Here is an 18,147-nt window from a genome sequence, read left to right as displayed (position 1 = left end):
CTCCAGATTACCTGTCATATATTTGGTTACCGCATGTCTATTACATCACATTTTTCCCCTTTTGTATGTCGTTACTGTTCACCTAGGATATATGCGTCATGGATCATGCTAATCAAGTACTGTTGCTTCTTCAAATAACTTCTGGCCAAACTGTACCCTTCTAACTATACCGACCTAGCGTATTTTGTATAGCAATACCGGTAAATTTGATTATCCGATACAAGCGTTCCAAATGGTGGATCCAATGAGATCGGGCTCTGACGGGGAGCTCCAGGAACCCAAAGCGTAGCAACTTGCAACAACAAGAATCGCAGACACACTTCTGAGGCTCATCTGCTCAATCTTGCGATTTATTTCTGTGAAAATGCTGTCCGGAATCCTCATATTCAATCAGAAGGGCGAGAACCTTATATTTCGCTCTTTTCGCAACGACTGCCGACCACGACTCGCAGACATCTTCCGCATCCAGGTGATATCGAATGCGCAGGTCCGATCTCCCATATTGACGCTCGGCTCAACGACGTTCAGCCATGTCAAACATGAGAATATTTATCTGGTCGCTGTTACGAAGAGCAACGCGAATGCCGCGCTCGTGTTTGAATTCTTGTACAAATTAATAATGCTGGGGAAGGGGTACTTTGGCAAGTTTGACGAGGAAGCAGTCAAGAATAATTTTGTGTTGATTTATGAATTGCTGGACGGTAAGCTATGTGTCTGGCATTGTATACTTGAACTGAAATATATAAAGTACTAACCCCGTCCTTGTGTATAGAGATCCTCGACTTTGGATACCCGCAGAACACCGAGACGGATACGCTGAAGATGTATATAACTACCGAAGGAGTGAAGTCTTCCATCGTTAACTCGGCCACCGATTCGAGTCGTATCACCATGCAAGCAACCGGCGCATTGTCGTGGCGAAGATCAGATATTAAATACAGAAAGAACGAGGCTTTTGTCGATGTGATTGAGGATGTTAACCTGTTAATGTCTGCCACCGGAACTGTGCTACGAGCGGACGTAAACGGACACATAGTTATGCGAACATACCTCAGCGGAACCCCAGAATGCAAGTTTGGCCTTAATGATCGGCTCTTGCTAGATAACGATGATGCCAATGGCCTGCCCGGAAAACCAAGGACAACGCGGGCTGCGGCGGGCAGCGTTACCCTTGAAGACTGCCAGTTCCATCAATGCGTTAAGCTAGGCCAGTTTGATGCTGACAGAATCATCTCTTTCATCCCACCTGATGGCGAATTTGAGCTGATGAGATATCGAGCGACTGAAAACGTGAACCTGCCTTTTAAGGTCCATCCTATCGTCCGTGAAGTAGGAACCACGAAAGTTGAGTACAGCATTGCTATAAAGGCAAACTATGGCCCAAAATTATTTGCTACCAATGTCGTTGTCCGAATACCTACCCCACTTAACACGGCTAAGATCACGGAGCGGACGACCCAAGGAAGGGCCAAGTATGAACCGGAACATAACAATATAGTCTGGAAGATAGCGAGGTTCTCCGGTCAGAGTGAATTTGTCCTTACCGCCGAAGCTACCTTGACCTCCATGACACAGCAAAAGACCTGGAGCCGGCCGCCTCTCAGCCTTGCCTTCAGCTTGCTTATGTTCACGAGCAGTGGGTTGTTAGTGCGCTATCTGAAGGTATTTGAAAAGGGGAACTACAGCAGTGTGAAATGGGTTCGATATATGACACGTGCTGGAAGTTATGAAATAAGGTAAGACCTCTTTTCCTTCTGTTACTGCATTTCTACTATGCGTATCATCCAAGGATAAGAAGACCCTTTATTAACACCAGGTTTCTTCGGTAGGTTTTGATACAATGGCCCGGATGGTCACTTTCCAACTGCTGTTTATAAACTTCAACTTTACTTTGCTTTTATTCTTGGCTATATGCTTTTCTTGTCAACTTCGCTTCTTCTAACTACATATGTAGGCGGTTTGTTTATGCATGGGGTATCGGCGTCTCGGCTCGGCATCTGCAAACAATGTAATAATGATCTGCCCATCCTTCTCTCTTCTTCAAGCTATCATAGATTTACGTAAAGCCACTTCGAGGAAAATTATAAATACGGTAAAGAAGTCTCCCCTTGCATGGATGATGAATCCCTGACCTGGTTTGAGGCAAAATCGATCGCCAGAGTTCTCAGGGGCAACACAAGGAGTCGTTATATCCGTCTGAAAACTGTGAACCTGTTGTAATTTCGCTTTTATCAAGTCAGACATTAATAAGGCGTTGTGGCAGAGTGGTCTAATGCGATTGACTAGAACTTCTCTGAAGCAGATAATCAATTCCCTTCGGGGGCGACGGTTCGAATCCGTCCGACGTCGGCTTTATCTTTTTTGTATTTTTGTTCCTTGGCTTCATTCATCTGACCGACTACTATTTTTCTCTATAGACAAGACTAAAAGAAAGTGATTGTTGTTGTAATAAATGGATTTCCCGATTTTCATATCTAGAAAAGTGGTACTTTAAGCAACTATTAACCACCAAAATGTTCCTCTACTCTTTCAACTAAATCTGCTTTCTTACCAGACGTTGGCAGAGAATGTGAAGTTAGGAAGTCTTTCAGAACGGCAACGGTGAGCTATATCGAATACTGAGTTAGACGCTCGATAATTCGACACTTAGTCAGGCCGGGGATGGACCTTACCTTGTTCAGTGTACCCTTTTCATAGTGAGCCTTGATATCCTCGAGTTCTTCGGTTTTCGCCTTCTTAGATGCTGGCTCTTCCTTAATTTCCTTTGCACTTGGAGCTGGCCTTTTAACGAGAGTTGAGGTCGCTGGTTGACTTTTTTCTAAAGCCCGGTACTGAGCCTCAAGCTCTTCGCCCCATTCAATGACTAGGTCTCCAGTTCGCTGCATATCATTAGCCTGGTGTCGTTCCAGGAAATCGCGTGGTGCAGGTGATGAAATATCGTCTACCTTGTCAATGGCTTTATATTTCGGTTTGGTCTTGTCTTCTGGCTTCTCTGGTAAATCTTCCTCAAGTGCTAAAGCCTGTAGGATCTTATAATGCCATTGGAGCGCTGGTAAGGTTGGTTAGTTTTAGCCACAAATAATCAGAATACACTACACATACATGGATTTGGATATCTCCGTGGATCATATTGCGCATTTTGAAGCTGAAGCTGCCGAATTATAGGTCTCATTTTATTGATCAATGAGTCAGGAGCGGTAATATGGTTTGTCTCCGGGTTTTGTCTGATGTCATCCGCATAAGGGAGTGGAAGTATCCACATTCCAGGAGGGATGGTTTGTTCACCATTATCATCGAGCTTTTCTTCTCCAGCAATCATTGCGGCCATCACAGGGGCTGCGTTTCGTCGAGGCACAAACCATACCAGGGCCATTTTACTTTGCTTCAGTAGTGTCTGATGCAATGCTGAGAATGTACGCGTTGAGCCTACGTACCCTTCTTCAGATGGGTAAAGAAAGGTAGGGTGTTTCATGGATGCCCAGATAGGTAGTGAGGAAAGAGGCTTGAAACCGAGAATCCGAATAGTGGGCTCACCGAAGTTCCTGATCTCTGCTTGCTCTTCCTGAGTAAATGAGACCTGTTCACCTCCAAACTTATATGCTTTGCGGATCTCCCATTTTTCTACTTCACGGGCACTGTCATCTGCAAGTTGAGTAGTTATTCCTTTGGCAATTTGGGGTTGTTCACCCTCCAGCCAAATGTAACAGCTTCGAGAGGGTTCCTGTCGCTTGAATATCAAATATCCAGTAACGGAGATTTTGAGGCCGGGCCCAATCTCTAAGGGGACATTCGAAAATAGCGCTCTTCGAGGGACAGACTTAGAATTGATCGATGAAATGAGAGAGTTCAAAAGTGTGATACCATCTCCACCTGAGGTTGAAGACTTGGTTGCAACTTGCGGAAATGCAGGAGCTTCCGGGTCAGTTGGAGAGGCCGTATAGATGATGTCCTATTGAAAGGGTTAAAGATGATATAAAATCGCATGTAACATTTAGGTAATCTCACAGCATAGAATTTTGAACGGTCAAACTCTTCACCTGGCCTGGAGATTGGGAATAATTCTATAATCACTCCAAGGTCATACAAATCTTTCGCTCTAACGGTAGCTGCCGACCTGAGCGCCTTTTCATTTTGATGTGGATTATCGTTGTCCGTAATGATGAAGAGCCGCCGAGAAGAGAAATTGGCTGCTTTCGAGGTAAAGATCTGGTTGGCGCAGAACAGCACATTTGCCATTGTGACAGGTTCCTCGGAGGGAATCAATATCTCTGCGCCGCTGTCCTCGTCCTCAGCCAAGGCTCGCAAGTCCTTGACGTCAGCGGCGGCTGGAACATCTAGGTCCGTGTACAAGTAGCAATGAGGATATGGGAGTGTGCCTCTGCCCTCCTCATCTTCGTCATAAAATTTCGAGCCCTTTGTCCCATATAATAAGACGCCCATCATGTCCTGAGGGTTAGATATAATTCTCTGCTGCATGATATGGTATGCACTCTTCAACGCAGCGGTAATTGGTGCATCCTTATCCGCCTTCTTAGACTTAGAGTCAGGTGGAGGAGTCAGCATTGACTCGCTAACTTCAATAGCAAAGAGGACTGCATCTTTGCTGGATTTGTAGTCCTAGATATATAGTTAACAGGCGATAGTTCGTTCTACTTGTTCCGGGACAACGTCGTACAGTGTCATCAATCTCGTCCTCCTCCTCCTCCACATCATCCTCATCGCGCACCCAGTTAGAAGCCATGACAGAAGTAGGTAGTTGGGATATTTTTGAGGATGAAAAAGCGAGCACTGTTGGGTTGCCAACTGCTGCCTGTTTGTCTATCCAAGCGTTTCGCTGATCTAACTCGGAGTAGTTCGCGGCGGATAAGTCACGGGACGCGTCTGCCTAATTAGCTGACAAGACGCGCTAAAACACCAGATCATGTGATATATGATAATAATACGTTCTCTGATTGGCTCATTCGGCAGCCTCGAAAACTTGTTTTTTTGAGGCAAAGCTCTGGCTGGGCCTAAAGAGGAAAGACGCTGAACAAATTCCTTCGACTTGCTCGCAAGCCACCGTCAAAGTGAAGTTCCTTTCTCTCTCTCCCTCTCACTTATAGAGCCTCTGGATTCTGCATTATTACTATTTAATCATCATAATGTCGATTCCAAGGACATTATCGAAAATTCCTCGGGGAGGACTAGGGAGTGTATCCGCATGTCTACGAGCTCCAGTCGGCTCATATAATGGAAGCTCGCGCACGATGGCGACTGTGGTGCCACCAGTTACCCAGGATTCAACAGGGTCAAAAGACCCTACCGCAATGGTTTTTCTAAACATGGGCGGACCTTCCACCACAGATGAGGTCGGCGATTTCTTGAGCAGGTTATTTGTAAGTTACATGAGCTGGTGCATTATTCTCATTCCATCACCGCAGCCCTAACAAGTCCTAGGCAGATGGCGACTTGATACCGCTTGGAAGGTTACAGTCTTACCTTGGCCCTCTTATTTCACGACGCCGAACTCCGAAGATTCAGAAACAATACGCCGATATTGGAGGCGGCTCTCCAATCCGGAAGTGGTCAGAGTACCAGTGCTCTGAAATGTGCAAAATACTTGACAAGATATCGCCAGAGACGGCACCACATAAGCCGTACGTGGCATTTAGATATGCTGCGCCATTGACAGAGGAGATGTACACACAGCTGCTCGATGATGGGTTCGGAAGAGGCAAAGGCGGACGGGCTGTTGCGTTCACACAGTATCCTCAGTACTCCTGTTCGACTACGGGTAGCTCGCTCAATGATCTCTGGAGATGGAAAAACAAACTAGAAGGAAGACGCGGCGCTGAAGGGTCAGAAGATGTCAGCGGGAACATTCAATGGAGTGTTATTGACAGGTGGCCTACACACCCAGGGTTGATCGAGGCGTTCGCGCAAAATATTGAAGCACAACTAGCCACGTACCCTGAGGATAAGCGTGACAACGTTGTCCTTCTTTTCTCAGCTCATAGTCTACCAATGACCGTTGTCAACAGAGGTGAGCAAGCTGCTATTTTGTGTGCATGAGCCGGGACCGGGCTAACTGTTTTCATTTCCAGGTGACCCATATCCTGCTGAGGTGGCCGCAACAGTATACGCGGTTATGCAAAGATTAAAGTTCTCTAACCCTTACCGACTATGCTGGCAATCTCAAGTCGGACCCCAAGCCTGGCTCGGGGCCCAGACCAGTGATACGGTTCAGAACTATGTCAGTCGCGGGCAGACTGATCTTCTGCTGATACCAATCGCATTTACCAGTGACCACATAGAGACTCTCTACGAACTAGACAAGGAGGTAATTCATGAAGCAAATAATCCGGGTGTTAAACGAGTTGAGAGCCTCAACGGGAATCCCGTCTTTATTCGAGGATTAGCAGACCTGGCAGCAGAGCATCTCCGAAGCGGCGCAAAGTGTACGCACCAGATGATGCTCCGATGCCAAAACTGCACGAGTGAAAGGTGCCTAGAGCAGAAGAAGTTCTTCGCTGGGCCAGAGGGGCGCGATCTCGTACGATAAATCACGATATATCACGGACTCGCCATCTGTATATTACTATCTTTAATTCACGGTTGTCATCTGGTTAGCCATTTATAAAATCAACAAGAGAGAGAGAGAGCACTTATAAGAAATGCATCCTAGTAATTTGATGTTGCTTTTTTGAACTGGGGCAGCTCCAGCATCGGGTGAAAATCCCCATGACGCAACTTGCCCACCAGCCCGGCAAACCGCTACTCCAACTATCCGCCCAAAGCCGGGATTATATCCCACAGCTTCCCACAATTGCAGCAGCGCAAAGGGCGCCGTTTTCCAAGCCTGCCAGCTAGCCATTCGCTTCGCAGCATTATCGCCTAAAACGATGACTAATTCCTTTTTCGGACGTTTTTTCGAGCGGGACCGGACGAAACCATTCAATGGAAGAACAATGGAGGATCATGCCGGCGGCCCAAGGATACTTACAGCTGACGTTCCAGCTTCCGGCCAGAATGCCAACTGTTTCTCCGTCATTATGCAGCTATTTCTTTCTTCAATATACGCCTGTTAACCTCTCCTTCGTCGTCAGTCAAAAATTCATGTGTCGTTGAACGAGTTTTCTATTGTTGGACTTGTCCATGCACTGCACATCCGCTCTCCATTTCACCCATTCTCGGCTTCATGGCCATCGCCAAACCAGTCAGTTCTAGCGTTGAACTTGGGCTTGAAGAGTCTATGATCGACAATATGACGGCAGGTAGACGGACTCCCTTCGAATTTGCGTCAGAGCCGCACTTGGGAACAGATATATCGGATGAGAGAACAACACTGCTGGCCCATGAGCTAGACGAAACTGAGGTCGAGGATTTCTCCTCTTTGCCGTGGTGGAAAAGGCCTTCCGTGAGTGCTGCCTACACCATGAAATTCGCTCATTTACGGAGTTTGTATGCTGATTGCGAATTCACTAGGTGTTATGGCTGCTGCCTCCGCTTCTTCCGTTTACCCTTGCGTTTGGAGGAGTTGCCGTACCAAAGATCAATCTCATGCTCACATTGATATGCCGGGAGTATTTCTCTGATCGTGCGGCAAAGGACACTACTTTTACCTATGCTCCAGTGATACTCGGTGCTGAAAATCCTCAATGTCGGATACCAGAGGTGCATGCGCTAGTCTCTCGGTTCCAGCTTGTCATGAACCTCATTGCTGGCATCCTCTCTGCGGTAGTAAGCCCAAAGTTAGGTGAGCTATCTGATGGGTATGGGAGGACAAAGATAATTGGATTATGTACCCTGGGCACATTCCTGGGAGAAGTCATTACGGCACTCGTCGCAACATTCCCCGATACCCTACCGGTAAATCTTTTCCTTTTAGGGTCATTTTTTGATGGAATGTTTGGCTCCATAACAGCAGCTGTGGCATTGACGCAGTCATATGCAGCAGACTGTACACCTGCTAATAAACGGAATGTTTCATTTGGATATTTTCATGGTGTCTTCTTTATCGGAATTGCACTTGGCCCGCTTACTGCCAGCTACCTCATTAAAGCGACAGGAGATGTCCGAGTCGTATTTTATGCTGTCATGGCTTGTCAGGTCATAATGCCGATATTTATCTCCTTCATAGCCCCGGAGTCTTTGACAAAAGAACGACAGAAACGTAATCGGGAGAAGAGGAATATAAAGCCGCTGGACATCAATAAGCTCCGCCTGCAGGATTTCAACCCTCTCCACCTATTGAAGCCACTGGCTGTCCTTCTCCCCGTCACCGACAAGGCTGTCTCGAAGACTGGTGCTGGAAAGACACGAGTGAAGCTAGTTCAACGAAATTTGATAATTCTAGCCGCAATAGATACGGCCTTGTTTGGTGTTTCAATGGGTACTATGAATACCCTCATTTTATATGTTGAATACGTGTTTGGCTGGGGGAACATTGAGTCTAGCTTGTTTGTCTCTATCACAAGCACTGTCAGGGTCCTCGTCTTGTTAGGCGTCTTGCCTCTTCTTACCCGATGGATCCGAAATCGTCGAAATAATACCCTTAGCGAGGCTCAGACAAACTGTGGCTCTGATAAGCTGGATATTGGAATTATCAGAGTATCTATCCTTTTCGAATTATTGGGTTATGCCGGGTTTTGTCTTGTCAAGACTGGCCCGCTCATGGTGCTTTGCGGTATTCTCAATGCTATGAGCGCAATGGCCTCCCCGACGATCAATTCAACTTTGACTAAACACTTACCGTCAGATAGAACGGGTCAACTTTTGGGTGCAGTCGGGTTACTCCATGCTTTGGCCCGAGTTATAGCACCGACTGTGTTAGGCTTCGTTTACAGCTGGACTGTTGGGAAGTTAACGCAAACGGTTTGGATACTCCTGGCGAGTTTACTATTCCTCAGTTTTATTTCGTGCTGGCTTCTCTTACCGCATAGTAAGTTCAGTCCTAGCCGTCTTGTATAAACTTGACTAACAATTTCCCAGTCTATATTCCCGGATCTTCTTCTTCAAACTCAGATAATACAGAACAACCATCTGAACATCTCGAAGAAAGCATATAGCGGACAGAGTTGGGTATATATAATTGATATGTATCTACATCACTTATATCGCAGTTTACTTCACGTCTTTATTCGGGGTTTTCATGGAACTTATGAAGGGGTTGCATAGATTTCAATTCGAGTTGTACTGTATAGTTTGTATACATTATGGCAGCTGGTAGAGCTGCATTTACTGTCAATAATTGCATAATAATAGCTAGCAACAACTGAGTATGGGCTTCTACTCTCTCCTCTATGAACGCAAAGATTGTATTACGTAATTAGATAAATTCCCCCGAAGCAAAAAAAGTGAACTTCGACAACTTCGCTTTCAGCCCAGCAACAACTACCACCAATGCAATTGAATCCGTCAGGCGTGCATCAACAAAACAGCTCTGATGGAAAGGGAACATTTTTGAATACTCATTTTCGATCGGGGCCATTCGGATGGTCCCATAAACACCTATCCCTCACTACCGCGGACAAACATGTATCGGCCGTCAACCAGAAACATTGTCCCCTCGCGATCGGCCTTACGGGTTTTACGACGATTAGCCTTAGCAGGTTCTACTGCCAGTGTCATTGGGAGCGTATGCACAGTTGCTACAATCACATACGAAGTCAATCGGAGAGTTCGTTTAGCAGAACATCTGGTCGAGCAGAAGCGAACCCTCGAATCGTCATGTCCCAATTATAGCACCTCGGGACGAGGATTAGCCGTGGAAAGAATGATGGAAGCGGCCGAGGCGGGAGAATTTCTGGGACTCGACTCGATGAAGAGGAAATCTTCTACTGAAAACCAAGCCAGAAATCGAAATACTGTGCGGACAGGCACACTTGCAAATGGGGGCCGAGAAAATTCCACAGCACGAGCAACCTACACACATGCAAAGAAGTCCGAGATATCAAGCATTACTTCGAACAACGGTTCTCTCCCAGAAAATCTCCGAGAGAGACCGCTAGATCTAAGTGCCCGATATTCTCATCCTCGTGGTGTGATGAAATTCGGTGGCTCTTCATTAAATATAACTCCATCGGATCAATATCAAAATTGGAAATCGAGAATTGAAAATCACTTAAAACAAGGCCAACCGATCGAAGCGGCTCACCATTTTTTGCGCCCACCAGGAGAATTTGTTGAGGAAAACATGGAGGCACTAAAGGAACTTTCGACTATTATATTCAATGAAAACCTGAAAGCTGGCAATACATCTCTTGCAGGAGGCGTATTCAGATGGGATGAGAGGAACGGCCAAGTGACTTCAGATTCCTGGGAAGCATTACTCTTAGCACAGGGTTCGCGATGGAGCGCCGATACCCTTGCATTACTCTATTTGCGCCACGCCGACCGCTTCGAATTATCATATCAACTTCGGTCCCTAGTTTTGCGATCCCTCGTCGACTCCTTTCGGCTTGGAGAAGCGAAGGAGTTTATTTTCAGGTACCTAAAAGATGACAGCAGCTGCGGGTTGTGCGCGATATACTTGGGTGGCCTTTACACGAAGAGTCGTAACATGGAACTGGTCGAGGTACAGGCCGGGAAGCTGGCTAGCGCCCTTTTGGGGTTCGGAATACCACCCACGGAGAGATTATTTAATCCTCTGTTAAAAGCGTATATCGAATCTGGGTATGATGAGAAGGCCGAGGCCTTGATTGAGGAAATGAAAGAGATCTACGGCATTACTATTGGGCTACGACCGCTGGGACTTCTCGCGTACGGAAAAGCACTAAAGAGCGACTGGCCAGCTGTGGAGGAGTATCTCCAGCAGATTCACGAGCTGGAATTAGATAAATCTGGCCGCAAAAACTTTACAAAGATCTTCGATCGCATATTCCTCGAATACTTCCTGGGAAATTCTGGCGAAAGCATCCGAAAGTTTGTCTTCAAGGCAGTCGAGGAGTATGGCCTGGAGATGGACGATGTTCTCTTTGAGCATATCCTCATCGCATTTATCCAGAAGGGAAGCATGGAAATGGTTGATGAGTTTTTGCAGGCTGCAAAAACTAGACAATGGAACGTGACATCTAACAAAGAACACTTTATTCACCTGTTGAGGAACCACAGAATGACTTGCGAGAAGAGCACAGTCGGTCTATGGCGGATGTTCCGATCATCCCAGCAGAAAAATGGTCGGGCTGGTGCCTCTCAGAGAATACTTGGCTTTGATAGGGACTCTTTCCCTCTTGAAGAAGCCTACAAACTACCTTGGACTGGGGAGCGGACAACATGGTCAGACAAAGTCAAGTATGCGTCAACAAGTGGACGAGATGTGGACAAGTTCGTTGCTCTCCGGAAAAGAATGATCCACAGCATTAACTCTGGTCGAATGGATGAGGCTCTGGAGCTCTTTACCGTGGCCAAGGCATCGGGCAAAGTCATGAAGCAGATCCATATTGAATTAGCTGTTGTTGCGAGTCTCATGCACAATGGAAGCGCAAACGAAGCTCAGAAAATTCTCGAAGAAGCCAGTAGATTGTTCCCTGATTTCGACAGGACAAAACTGGGGACTTTCTACAAGCAAATCTTCGAGGTAAGATCGAAGGAGAAGGCCTTGAAAATGGCAGTTTTCCTGTTCTACCGGACACTTGAAGAAAACATGCTTCCAATCAAGCACCATATAACTGTTAGTGCGAGTGCAATGTTGATCAAGCACGGAAAGCCTGGAGCAGCTCTGAGGCTCTTCCGCGCAGTTAACAAGGGAAAATACGGTGCTACAGTGCCGTTTGATGCTGTTGCTGTGAAGATGATTTCTAGAGCAGCTGCAGCCAGCGGTAGCCGGAGAGGGCTTCGGTGGGCCATCTTGACAGCAATGAGCCGAAAGTCAGCACTACACAGGGATCTGGTCGTGGAGCTGCAACGGTTGGTCGCGCACCTCAAGTACCTCCTTGAGCAGCATTCTGAGACCTCGTCGCCGAACGCGGCTGATGATGTACTCTACGACGAACTCGAGTACCTTGAATACCTTGTGAAGCTGCTTGACCAGAAAGAAGCTGCCCAAAGTGGCCGTGTGGATACTGTTAACGTGGCGCCAACTGATGAAATGTCCACGAAGGCCAAACCCACTCCGTCTTATGATACGCCTGTTCACTTCCCTGATCCAGCTTTACGGGCTAGCGGTCTCGCTCACACCCTAGCCAACTGGTGCGAGCGTTCCGAGTTTGAAACGGCGTCCGGAAAGGAGCGAAAGGGTCCCATTGAAATGGACGGGTTTGTAGGCTCTCGGGGTAGCAAGAAACACGCAGAGCCAGAGCTACAGCTGAGCCATGGCTGATTACACTTATCTGTTCTCTTTGTATATTATTTTTAATCTAGGCGTTGATATAGTTAGGTATACCCCCCCCCCTAGGCCCCAGCTATGTAGACCGCCGGGCGTTTCTACCACTTAACAACCAGCTATTATTAATGTTTTATAAGTCTGCCTAGAATTAAGTACATACCTTGATGCAGCCAACCTTCTTAACCCTCCTCCGCCTCCTCCTTGCATGGGCTGTTACTTATAAAATATATTAATCTCCGGGCCCCCTAGAAAGATCATGCCATCCTGGATCCTGATAGCTTCACATGTTATTTTCTTTTTTGCCCTTTTGGTGGCGTGAGGTACCTGTTCATGCCAAGCTTTTTCCTCCCCTGCGCAAAAAAGAAAGAACGAAAGCGAAAAATAAAATAAATTGCTTGAACGCCGCGACGGCTCGAGGCCAGCTGGCAGACTCCTTTATCCCCGGCAAGCAGATGATGCAGCGACGGTGACAGCGACAAGTGCCAGATTTACCCCATCAATAAGTTACTACAATGGTTGTAGAGGCTCCTCCCTGCCCCCAGAGCGGCAACGGCTTTGCGAATGGCTCCGCGAAGCCCAAGGTATACCGCGACGAAGCCGAGCGGCGACGATACGAACACCACGAAGCGGACGTCGTGATAATTGGCGCTGGCATTGCTGGATGTACGCTGGCTGTTGCGTTGGGGAACCAGGGACGGAGCGTTATCTTGCTTGAGAGGTCGTTGAAGGAGCCTGATCGGATAGTGGGAGAGCTGCTTCAACCTGGCGGGGTGAGAGCTCTTGAACAACTCGGCCTGAGAGATTGCCTGGAGGGAATAGATGCCGTGAGGACATATGGATACGATGTGATATATTTTGGCAATGGTGTGAAGATACCTTTCCCTAGCGACGCCAACGATAAGATCCTGGAAGGCAGGTGCTTCCACCACGGCCGCTTTATCATGCGCCTTCGAGAGGCCGCGGCCGCGAACCCGAACGTCACCATTGTCGAGACCAAGGCCGTTTCTACCATAAAATCCACGCATACAGGGGAGGTCCTTGGAGTCCAGTGCCAGACTGATGGCAAACAAGACTTTTATTTTGGGCCCCTGACCGTTGTCGCGGATGGTTATGCCTCTACGTTCCGAAAGGAATATCTCCCCATACAACCAGTCGCCAAATCGAAATTCTGGGGCCTGGAGCTTATAGATGCGAAATTACCCATACCGGGCCACGGCCATGTTGTCCTGGGTGATTTCCCGCCCATATTGATATACCAGATTGGAGAGCATGAGACTCGAATCCTAATTGATATACCAGACAACCTGCCTTCGGCGTCAGTTGCCAACGGAGGTGTAAAGGGTCACATGCGGAATGTCGTCCTTCCTTCTTTGCCAGAGTGTATTCGGCCCTCATTTGAAGCTGCGTTGGAGAAGGGAGGGTTTCGGTCAATGCCAAATTCCTTCCTCAGACCCGTCACGAATAGGATCCCCGGATTGATGTTCCTAGGTGATTCCCTGAACATGCGTCACCCGTTGACTGGTGGCGGTATGACCGTGGCATTTAATGATGTCGTTCTCCTCCGGGATCTGCTTAGTCCGGAGGCCGTACCTGATTTAAGTGATACCAAACTTGTTTTAAAACAGCTGTCCAAATTCCACTGGCAACGGAAGTCGTTGATTTCTGTCATCAATATTCTTGCTCAGGCCTTATACTCTATATTCGCCGCTGGTGGTAAGCTTATACTTTCACGCCGTTTGTTATTGGGTAGTGGTTACTAACGTTTTACTATGTAGACCCCAATTTGAAAGTCCTGCAACGAGGCTGCTTCAGGTATTTCCAACTTGGACTTATAGATGGCCCCATCGGACTGCTGTCCGGCATTATTCGATCACCCTTGGTTCTATTACGGCATTTTTACTCCGTAGCCTTCCTCGCTATCTGGCTACACCTTACTAGCAAACCCATCTACCTCCTCCCCTTGACCCTTTTCGAGTGCATAATCGTATTTCTTACTGCCTGCAGGGTCATCCTTCCTTTCATATTTGCCGAACTTCAAAGCTAGGCAGATAGGCTTATCTCTAACTCTTTTTAATACATTCTCTTTTAATGACTGGGGTTGGTTGGACTCGATGGCTGCATTATCTCTGCATTTATATGTTTGCATAAGTGTTACGTTGAGATATTGGATTAATTAGATTTTCTTGTCCTGCTCTTAAATGTTCTACCCCTTCCCTCCCCTCTCTGCTCTTTAAAATTATAATATCATACTTTAATTAATGGCTCAATCTCGATTCCATGGTCTTTTTATTTTATATATATATAATTTTTTACTTTTTATTTATTTTTCCTTTGGGTTTTTGTAACTAGACGCTAACTCTCTAGACAGCTTCTATCCCTACATTCCTGATCTTCGACCAAAGCTTTGAGGAAAAACAGCAGAAATCTTACAACCCCGTTCCGATGATCCAAGCAAACATAAGAACAAAAAACAGCAAAGTAGCCAGATAATGATATCAAACAAGGGGTAAAATGGGTAAAGACATGCACAGGAACATTCTGTATCTATAGGGGTAGTAGGAACAGGGAGCAAACCAGCAGTAAAAAAACAAGAACAATAAGCTAAAGGGGAGATAGAGCAGAGTAAAACAGAACAAGAAGAAACAATAGGACATTGCTGGGGGTATTAAATAATCCATCCAATTTTAGACACAGAAAGGGGAATAAAGGGGGGAAGAAGATTGATAGTTAAAAACTATCAATCAATCAAGCATGGCTTGAATAGCAAAAGTGGTTAGTAACAGTGCAGAGCAGTGCATTAACACTATCCACAGACAGACAGGTAGGAAGACAGATAGAAGAAGGGAAAAATAGCAAACACAATTCATCACTGACATGCTGAGTTCTTTTAATTCCCATGTAATAGCAAAGAAGAAAGAAGTTTTTTTCGCTGTGATAGAAATGAAAAAAAGTAACCGCCAACCGAAAGGGGAAAAGGGATAAGGGGGAAGAGATGGGGCGGGAGAAATAGAAGAGAGGAAGGAATATAATCCTATTCACCTCTTGCTTCCATAGAGTACACATACATGCTGCTGCTAGTAGCCAAACCGATTCACGCGCGCGCCTGTTGAATAAGAAAAAAAAGTTAAGAAAAAAAGGGAAAAAAAAGGGGAAGAAATCAGGCGTTGAATCTTTCAATCTTATGAAAATATGTACTGGTTGTGTTTTTTCCTAGTTTGGTGTTGGCTGATTTTTATGCGCATTAGTGGATAGAACGTGCCAGGGCGCCGAGATAGTAACTTGCGTACTCTGTGTTTGCTCACTAGATAAAAGCGTAGCAGACTCACGCTGTGAAGGTCAAGTTACTCTCTCCAAGGAGTTGTAGATTGCTCTATGTGTTAAGCCCAGAGCATATTCCTGTTGATAAGGAACAAACATCATACCTATATCCCGGAATCAGATACCCGAAAGATATGATTTTTGATTCTTTTTACAGAGACAAGACGGAACGAAAGAGGCTGCTTCCTTCATCCGCCTTTTCTTAGCGATTCGTCGGCAGGAAGCGGCTCTGCTCCAGTTGCCGGTTTATTTGCCCCCTTCTTGTTCTTCTTTTTGGTTGTCGTGGTTTGCCAGCCTCCGCCGCCACTGTTATTGGTATTGGAGGTGGAGGCGTGGTCATGACCGCCGCCATTTGAAACAGGTTTCATGTTCGTGTGGACGCCGTTGGGCTTCGGAGCTTCCCTACTCTCGGTGGCATTTGGGATGGCCGAGGAGGATATACCGCTAACAGAATGCCACCTTGGTTTTTGCTTTTGCGATACGCCGTTCGGGTGGTACTCTGTGTCAGCTCCAGGGCCGTTACCACGGCGTTTCACGGTGGGGGAAGTGCCACGCCCGTTTTCTTTAGCAGGGGTAGCCTTTGAATTTGTGGCTGGTTTTTGCGATTGTACGGGCGCATGATGTACTCCGTTTCCATTTCCATTGCCATTTCCGCCCCCGTTGGCTTGGTGGTGCTGGTCGTGGGTATGAATGCCATTTTCCTTGACGAGATGACTTGTATCCACATGAGGTAAGTATGCTGGATCAGAAAGCTGGAAGCGCTGCAATTGCTCTGACAACGTTTCTAGCCTGCCAATGTGGCCATTGATGGCGGGCTTGCTGCTAGTTCTGATATTCTGCGTCCACCCATTAAGTTGTGGATGATGCTGTTGGGCCTCATGATGCGGTGTGCCGAAGACAGAATCAGCCTCGTCATAAACTAATTGCTCCGTTGGAGACGGTTCTCTAGACCCATTGTTCGGCGTATCTTGTCGAGACGTTCGTTGACTGTGAACGGACGAATGCTGCGGAGTGAAGAACTGTTCGCTATGTTCATCTTGGGTAGATTGACGACGGAAGTCATTCGCAGGGACGGACCCGTCAATTATCAACGGACCCTGGCCTGATTGAGTTTTTAGCTGTGTAGCTTGCTGATGATAGTGTTGCTGCTGAGGTACTCGAGTGTGTACGTTCATGTGATCCAGCTGTTCCAGGGGTATATTTGACTGGTCAAGGGTTGGCATTGGAATGGGCCGGTATTCCGTCGGGGTATAAAATATATTATACAGCCCGGTATTGCGAATGGCAAGTCCAGCGTGGCCTGGATACGATGATGCTATGGAACGCCGACTATAAGCACCTTGAGTCTGGGGTGAGTCCCCAACATAGTAACTTATGTATTCTGGCGAGATACCATTTTCGTCAACTGGGCCTGTTTTCACGAAGTACGGTCCTGTTGCAGGGAAGCCATAGTCCTTTTCTGTTGGAGTGCGTTGAGGCGAATCCGGTGACTGTCGGGCACTCTGCTGCTGGACATATTGTGCTTCTGGTTGGGCCATGGCAGTTGCATAGAACGTGCTGAAGTTGTTTGGTACGCAGGCCGATATTGGCCGGGCAGGCTGAGACTGGGCCCTTAGACTACTTCGCGGAGAGCTATTAGTGATAGATGACCGTCGGTGGTTTCGGCGGGTATCTGGCGTCACGGTAGATGGAGATGGCGAGGGAGGATTTGTCGTATTTGATGGAGGTTGTGGTTGTGGCTGTGGTGCCGCAACGCTGACGGGGGTAACAAAGGAAGGACTGAAAAAGATGTTCTGTCGGACAGGGGTTGTGAGAGGGCCCTGGCCATGCATAATGTTTGCTCGATTTTGGGAGTTTTCGTCGGGCGAACCGCTGTCCTGCTGGGGGACCATCGGGAATTGGATGTATTGTTGGCGCAGTAACGAGGCGTTACCGCGACTACTTATCATAGCTTGCTTCATGCGCAATTCCTGTTCCTGTGCTTGGAGGATCTGGATCTGTTGGTAGAGGTGATCGTGCAGTAGGTACTGTGCATGTTGCGCCTGTTGCGCCTGCAAGGCAATTTCCGCAGCAAAGGCCGCATTTTGGTGCCGAGCCATATTTGATCTGTTGGCAGCACTTGATGCCCGTCGCCCTCCATGAGATCCACGGTTGTTGTAGTGATTTTGATTCCGTCCTCCCCTTCCTCCACCTCTGCCTCCACGGGTATTTGAATGGGCTGGTGGCATGGGGGTAATAACGGGTCGCGGTTGGGGTGCTGGACGTTCCCAGACTCGTTCTTCCTCTGGTGGGTATTCGTACTGCTCACAACATTCATCCAGATTGCCTTCGGAGATTGCCTTGAAAGCTCTTCTTAATTCCTGATGGAGACCACGGAAAGATGTATCGTCAGCAGTATTGCCTAGATTTCTTGAAGTGTTGAACGGTTCCTCGACACACAAACGGTTGTTTTGCAGTAGATGCCATCCCTTCTCTTCCTTCGATATTAGTTTTCCATGGCGAACCGACATGACGTCTTCTCGTAG

The 18,147-nt window shown here is 47.1% G+C and overlaps 8 protein-coding genes and 1 non-coding gene across 9 annotated transcripts in view; 6 read left to right on the top strand and 3 right to left on the bottom strand.

Moving 5' to 3' along the window:
- Positions 1-822: 822 nt before the first annotated feature.
- Positions 823-2,012, top strand: TERG_05722 (uncharacterized protein; the record flags this gene model as incomplete). Its single annotated transcript, XM_003233802.2, has 2 exons — positions 823-1,736; positions 1,955-2,012. The coding sequence occupies 2 exons, from the start codon at positions 823-825 to the stop codon at positions 2,010-2,012; spliced, it is 972 nt and encodes a 323-aa protein (XP_003233850.2).
- Positions 2,013-2,250: 238 nt separating this feature from the next.
- TERG_10548 lies at positions 2,251-2,349 on the top strand. Its single transcript has one exon. It is a non-coding gene; the product is annotated as a tRNA-Ser (tRNA).
- Positions 2,350-2,501: 152 nt separating this feature from the next.
- On the bottom strand, positions 2,502-3,472 carry TERG_12329 (ATP-dependent DNA helicase II subunit 1; the record flags this gene model as incomplete). The annotated part of the gene is made up of 4 exons (XM_003233801.2): positions 2,502-2,606; positions 2,673-2,879; positions 2,946-3,049; positions 3,103-3,472. 4 exons carry the CDS (start codon positions 3,470-3,472, stop codon positions 2,502-2,504), a joined length of 786 nt encoding a protein of 261 aa, XP_003233849.2.
- Positions 3,473-3,846: 374 nt separating this feature from the next.
- Positions 3,847-4,741, bottom strand: TERG_12328 (ATP-dependent DNA helicase II subunit 1; the record flags this gene model as incomplete). Its single annotated transcript, XM_047751299.1, has 2 exons — positions 3,847-4,617; positions 4,676-4,741. 2 exons carry the CDS (start codon positions 4,739-4,741, stop codon positions 3,847-3,849), a joined length of 837 nt encoding a protein of 278 aa, XP_047606675.1.
- Positions 4,742-5,141: 400 nt separating this feature from the next.
- On the top strand, positions 5,142-6,541 carry TERG_05720 (ferrochelatase; the record flags this gene model as incomplete). The annotated part of the gene is made up of 3 exons (XM_003233800.1): positions 5,142-5,375; positions 5,437-6,022; positions 6,084-6,541. The coding sequence occupies 3 exons, from the start codon at positions 5,142-5,144 to the stop codon at positions 6,539-6,541; spliced, it is 1,278 nt and encodes a 425-aa protein (XP_003233848.1).
- Positions 6,542-7,539: 998 nt separating this feature from the next.
- Positions 7,540-8,949, top strand: TERG_05719 (uncharacterized protein; the record flags this gene model as incomplete). Its single annotated transcript, XM_003233799.2, has 1 exon — positions 7,540-8,949. One exon carries the CDS (start codon positions 7,540-7,542, stop codon positions 8,947-8,949), a length of 1,410 nt encoding a protein of 469 aa, XP_003233847.2.
- Positions 8,950-9,514: 565 nt separating this feature from the next.
- TERG_05718 (uncharacterized protein) lies at positions 9,515-12,363 on the top strand (the record flags this gene model as incomplete). The annotated part of the gene is made up of 1 exon (XM_003233798.2): positions 9,515-12,363. The coding sequence occupies one exon, from the start codon at positions 9,515-9,517 to the stop codon at positions 12,296-12,298; it is 2,784 nt and encodes a 927-aa protein (XP_003233846.1). The 3' UTR covers positions 12,299-12,363.
- A 265-nt stretch (positions 12,364-12,628) lies between these two features.
- Positions 12,629-14,551, top strand: TERG_05717 (uncharacterized protein). The gene is made up of 2 exons (XM_003233797.2): positions 12,629-14,017; positions 14,080-14,551. The coding sequence occupies exons 1-2, from the start codon at positions 12,817-12,819 to the stop codon at positions 14,346-14,348; spliced, it is 1,470 nt and encodes a 489-aa protein (XP_003233845.1). The 5' UTR covers positions 12,629-12,816; the 3' UTR covers positions 14,349-14,551.
- Positions 14,552-15,407: 856 nt separating this feature from the next.
- The window catches only part of TERG_05716 (uncharacterized protein), a gene marked incomplete at its 5' end in the record, with an annotated part of 4,088 nt that continues 1,348 nt past the window's right edge, over positions 15,408-18,147 (bottom strand). Inside the window, one exon of the mRNA XM_047748486.1 lies at positions 15,408-18,137. Coding sequence (XP_047604468.1) covers positions 15,811-18,137 — 2,327 coding nt within the window. The 3' untranslated portion in view covers positions 15,408-15,810. The remainder of the gene's footprint in view (positions 18,138-18,147) is intronic.

This window comes from Trichophyton rubrum, assembly GCF_000151425.1.
Source record: "Trichophyton rubrum CBS 118892 genomic scaffold supercont2.6, whole genome shotgun sequence".
Classification (NCBI taxonomy): Eukaryota; Fungi; Ascomycota; class Eurotiomycetes; order Onygenales; family Arthrodermataceae; genus Trichophyton; species Trichophyton rubrum.
The sequence above is the reverse complement of the archived record's forward strand: the minus strand, read 5'-3'. Positions and strand labels throughout refer to the sequence as shown.